This window comes from Metopolophium dirhodum, chromosome 1 (genome assembly GCF_019925205.1).
Source record: "Metopolophium dirhodum isolate CAU chromosome 1, ASM1992520v1, whole genome shotgun sequence".
Taxonomy (NCBI): Eukaryota; Metazoa; Arthropoda; class Insecta; order Hemiptera; family Aphididae; genus Metopolophium; species Metopolophium dirhodum.
This window is the reverse complement of record NC_083560.1, coordinates 32,800,659-32,806,562: the sequence shown is the minus strand read 5'-3', so window position 1 is coordinate 32,806,562 and position 5,904 is coordinate 32,800,659. Positions and strand designations below refer to the sequence as shown.

Here is a 5,904-nt window from a genome sequence, read left to right as displayed (position 1 = left end):
TCTTCGAGTGATATTGACAATGCAATATCTAAGACTCTAGTAAATAAAAGTCCCAAATTGGCTCACCTATTGCCACAAAATCACCGATAAGTCAACCCAAAATACCCGATGAAATATAACATTTCAGGTGCCGATTATTTAATTTTTCCTACATTTATATGATCCACAGATCTCATGCATTGTTTATTGTGTTCTGGTATATAATCGAAAGCAAAAATTCTGCCATTTAATTATTATAAGGGAAAATGTTTTAATTCTTTTAAGTGGCTTTTAAAACTAAAACTCTTAATGTATTTAGCACAGCCTTCCAACAGATCATGATTAATATATACATCATAATAATACAATTCAAATATAATGTAATATTAATTAAATGAATTATATTTTTTAAATAAATATTAAATTTAATAGAATATTTTGTATTTTTGTACTTTTTGTCCAACTTTTTTAAAAATGGACTTTTTGAGAGATTACCTTGTTTTACATATATAACATGTATGTATTGTATGTTTACAGACGCTTACTGAACACATTGCGACTCGTACGAATTTCAGGCGTAGCTTTTGGGATATTTACACATTTTGTGCTGTACCTACGTGCCAATAAAAATGAAATCAATAAATTCTGCGTTTTTTTACATATTGTTAGCAATTGCATTATGTACACCAAATGTTTCCTCGTACTGTGGAAACGATAGACAGATCGAAGATTTACGAACGGCGTTAATAACACAGGAATCCATTTCCACGGTATTGACAACACTAAGCGCAATACCGGTAACCGGTGCGACGTTAGCGTTCGCGCAAATGATGATGTCCGGTCGATTTGGTTTGCATTTGAAAGAAGTGTTTGAAGAAATGAAAACTTCTTTGGATAAGGATCATAGAGACTACAATCAGTGTTCAGAAATCTTAGAAAAAACAGTAACAGCAAGCACACTCATCAAGTCAACTAGTTTTGGGTTCTCTCTGACGGCAATGATACCGGGTGTCGGTTTGGCATTTTTAGCTCCGAGGTTAGGTACATCGATATCTGCTATGTTACTTATAAGAGAAAGATTAGAATTTTGGCAAAATCTTGGTTGCCAATATGCTACAACAAGAGATTGTAATTTATAGGTGAATCAATAAATGTATATTAATGATATGATTGTAAACGATAATAATAGCTATATATTTGTTTTATCATAAAATAAATATTCTAAATTATACCGTATTATGTTTGATTTCATTTATTAAAAAATTATCTGTTAGAAGTTAGTGAATATATTTTTTTGCATGTATCTTCTTATCTATTTAATGTACAACACTAGTTGTAGGTATACAGTATTATCGTAGTCAGTATAAAACGTATATCCGTGTATTATACGTATGTAATATACGTATATTTATATATTTTTAAATAATTAAGTTTGTTTGTTGTAATGAGAGACGATTTAAAAATGATGATTGATTTTCAAAATATTCGGTTATTTGATTTATATACATTTCAACATATTTGACTTTATTTCATTTACTAAATACATTTTATTTTTAGTTGTAGTTAAGTAAGTTGAGTGGTAACATCAAATTCCTTTTTCAGCTTCGTGACAGACTAATAGTACATATTTAGGTTGGTAAGTTAATTTTCCTTTACTCTATATGGAAATCAAACACATAAGATGTCCAGTTGATTCTGTAAAAGCATTTAGACAATTTGTCATGACTTTTGAAGTGTTTTTATCATATCTACATACTTTATAGTTTAAACTATTTATATAGCAGGGGACACCAAATGGTGGCCTACAGTCAAGAAAAAACAAAGTAAAAAAACGATAGTCTTAGGTATAATGTTCTAGAGTTAAGTTAAATGTATTGATGTGTGTTTTTTTTAAAAAATTTTTTTTTGTGGCTGTCATTACCTATAAGGACAGTGAAAGTGCTTGGATTTTCTTCAACAGTAACTTTTCTGATAGAAAACTGAATCTAGTTAGTACTTTGAGGCGTCAAAAGTAAAAATTTCCCAGTAGTTTTCAAAAACGACGTGAAAAACAAACGAAATATTAAGAAAAAACGGGAATTTTTACGAAAAATCTGTTTTCGAGAATCTGATTTCGATTTTGGTTTTTGTTGCAACTCTAAAAAAAATTAACGTAGGTACATGAAATTTTGACTGAATGTTTATATTAGCATTCTCTATACACCATAACATTTTCCAAATATTTTGACTTATTTTGAGCTGTTTACGGACATTTTCTGTTTCCATTTTTTTTAGTTTTTTTTTCTATAAATATCAATAAAATCTTATTTGTTAGGTAAAAAAGCGTGAGAATTTAATGCAAGGATCCTGATATATTGTTACAATAGCAGTTGAAAAATATTAAAAATATATAGGCACAACTCTTTTTGAAGCATTTAAAGTTCAAATTTTGACAAAATTTATCAAAATTAAAATTTAATAATTATTTTGTAGTTAAAAATTTATAAAATGTTCAACTTTTATAGCTAAGGATTGAAAATTTAAAACAAGGCTCCACGTAAATAGGTTATATATAAATTACTTTATTCACAATAATATCGTCAAATATACTTGGTAATATCATAGGCTGACTGACCGTTTTCGCTCAGAATCGTTTTTCTTATGCAATGATATTATATCATTGAATTCAAATTTAACATCATCCATTACAGTGACCCACTTGTAACCTACTGTACAGCAGAGCGATATCCACTTACCCACCATTTTAAATCAGTTAAGTTAAGTTAATAGTTTATATAAAATAGTTAATAATTTATATTATGCACCAATAACAAAAAGTTAAAAGTTAAAAGTCAATTTAACTATAGGTCAACTCAGTTAAAAGTTAATACACACTTTTTGTTAACTTTTTATTAAGTTAAAAAAAAGTTAATTTGTTTATGCAACGCTAGCGTACTTAATTTTTTTCCAACCCAAAACTAAATTATAGACTATAATGTTTATACTTTATATACAGAATTTCCATATAAGTTAGATTCAAATGATACAGACTTTTAACTTTTAACAATTGACGGTAAATATTTTTTGACATGAAAACGAAATAGATTTAAATAGTGAAATATAATAAAATTAAAAACAAAATAAATTAACTTAACTTACTTCTTACAATGAAAAATGAATTCGTTAATTTCACATTAATTAAAAAAGAAATTAAGAAAGTTAACAGTTAAGTTAATGAAATGCCAATAGTAACTAGTTAAGTTAAAAGTTTAAATTAAATTAATTTTAGATTCTGAGCGAAGCGATGAATGTATTGATTCTACAATGATGTGTGTTTTTTTTTTTATTCTTTTTTTATTTTTGTGTCTGTCATCACCTTTTAGGACAGTAAAAGTGGTTGGAGTTTCTTCAATAGTAACTTTTCTGATAGGAAAGTGAATCTAGTTGGTACTTTGGGGGGTCAAAAGTAAAAACTTCCCAGTAGTTTTCACAAGCGACGTGAAAAACAAAAGAAAAATTAAGGAAAAACGGAAATTTTTACGCAAAATCTGTTTTCGAGAAAATCGATTTTGGTTTTTAGTGTAACTCTAAAACAAATGACCGTAGGGACATGAAATTTTGACTGAATGTTTATATTAGCATTTTCTATACACCATAAAATTTACGAAATATTTTGACTCTTTTTGAGCTGTTTATGGCCATTGTCAGTTTTCAATTTTTTTAGTTTTTTTTTCTATAAATATCAATAAAATTTTATCTGTTGATTAAAAAAGCTTGAAAATTTAATAGAAGGCTCCTAGGTTATTGTTTCAAAGGCAGATGAAAAAAATTAAAAATCTTTAGTCACAGTTTTTAATTATAAGCATTTAAGTTCAAATTTTGACAAAATACGGAAAAATCACGAAAAATAGCAAATTATTTTGAGTTGAGAATTCATAAAAATTTTTCTTTTTAAATCTAAGATTTGAAAATGTAATATAAGATTACTCATAAGTTTGTCTACCTTTATCAACAAAAAAATGTCTACAAGAAACTTAAATTGAATTTTTATGAGTGTCTGAAATTTATATTTTTACTACATTTGATATTCACTCGATTTCTCATGTAACAATTTTCTTATTTTATTGTAATTAAAAAACGAATGACTGTAGATACTTGGAAATTTAACTGAATGTTTATATTAGCATATTCTATACACCATAAAATGTTGAAAATAATTTGACTCTTTTTACCGACATTGTCAATTTTCAATTTTTTTGTTTTTTTTTTTATAAATATCAATAAAATTTTATTTGTTGGGTAAAAAAGCGTGAAAATTTAATATAAGGCTCCTGATATCGTTCTAATAGCAGTTGTAAAATATTAAAAATACATAGGCACAATTTTTTTTTTATAAGCATTTAAAGTTCAAATTTTGACAACATTTATCAAATTTATAATTTATTAATTATTTTGTAGTTAAAAATGTATAAAATGTTTAACTTTTATGGCTAAGGATTGAAAATTTAAAACAAGGCTCCACGTAAATAGGTTATATATAAATTACTTTATTCACAATAATATCGTCAAATATACTTGGTAATATCATAGGCTGACTGACCGTTTTCGCTCAGAATCGTTTTTCTTATGCAATGATATTATATCATTGAATTCAAATTTAACATCATCCATTACAGTGACCCACTTGTAACCTACTGTACAGCAGAGCGATATCCACTTACCCACCATTTTAAATCAGTTAAGTTAAGTTAATAGTTTATATAAAATAGTTAATAATTTATATTATGCACCAATAACAAAAAGTTAAAAGTTAAAAGTCAATTTAACTATAGGTCAACTCAGTTAAAAGTTAATACACACTTTTTGTTAACTTTTTATTAAGTTAAAAAAAAGTTAATTTGTTTATGCAACGCTAGCGTACTTAATTTTTTTCCAACCCAAAACTAAATTATAGACTATAATGTTTATACTTTATATACAGAATTTCCATATAAGTTAGATTCAAATGATACAGACTTTTAACTTTTAACAATTGACGGTAAATATTTTTTGACATGAAAACGAAATAGATTTAAATAGTGAAATATAATAAAATTAAAAACAAAATAAATTAACTTAACTTACTTCTTACAATGAAAAATGAATTCGTTAATTTCACATTAATTAAAAAAGAAATTAAGAAAGTTAACAGTTAAGTTAATGAAATGCCAATAGTAACTAGTTAAGTTAAAAGTTTAAATTAAATTAATTTTAGATTCTGAGCGAAGCGATGAATGTATTGATTCTACAATGATGTGTGTTTTTTTTTTTATTTTTTTTATTTTTAATTTTTAATTTTTTTTTTATTTTTGTGTCTGTCATCACCTTTTAGGACAGTAAAAGTGGTTGGATTTTCTTCAATAGTAACTTTTCTGATAGGAAAGTGAATCTAGTTGGTACTTTGGGGGGTCAAAAGTAAAAATTTCCCAGTAGTTTTCACAAGCGACGTGAAAAACAAAAGAAAAATTAAGGAAAAACGGAAATTTTTACGCAAAATCTGTTTTCGAGAAAATCGATTTTGGTTTTTAGTGTAACTCTAAAACAAATGACCGTAGGGACATGAAATTTTGACTGAATGTTTATATTAGCATTTTCTATACACCATAAAATTTACAAAATATTTTGACTCTTTTTGAGCTGTTTACGGCCATTGTCAGTTTTCAATTTTTTTAATTTTTTTTTCTATAAATATCAATAAAATTTTATCTGTTGATTAAAAAAGCTTGAAAATTTAATAGAAGGCTCCTAGGTTATTGTTTCAAAGGCAGATTACCTTGTTTTACATATATAACATGTATGTATTGTATGTTTACAGACGCTTACTGAACACATTGCGACTCGTACGAATTTCAGGCGTAGCTTTTGGGATATTTACACATTTTTTGCTGTACCTACGTGCCAATAAAA

The 5,904-nt window shown here is 26.4% G+C and overlaps 1 protein-coding gene across 1 annotated transcript; it reads left to right on the top strand.

Annotated features, from left to right (window-relative positions):
- The first annotated feature begins 608 nt into the window (after positions 1-608).
- LOC132933593 (uncharacterized) lies at positions 609-1,118 on the top strand. Its single transcript, XM_060999859.1, has one exon. It carries the CDS (start codon positions 609-611, stop codon positions 1,116-1,118), a length of 510 nt encoding a protein of 169 aa, XP_060855842.1.
- The last annotated feature ends 4,786 nt before the right edge of the window (positions 1,119-5,904 follow it).

What these genes read in the sequence shown, in the direction of transcription:
- LOC132933593 (XM_060999859.1), top strand. Translation starts at nt 609, where the DNA reads ATGAAATCAATAAATTCTGCGTTTTTTTACATATTGTTAGCAATTGCA.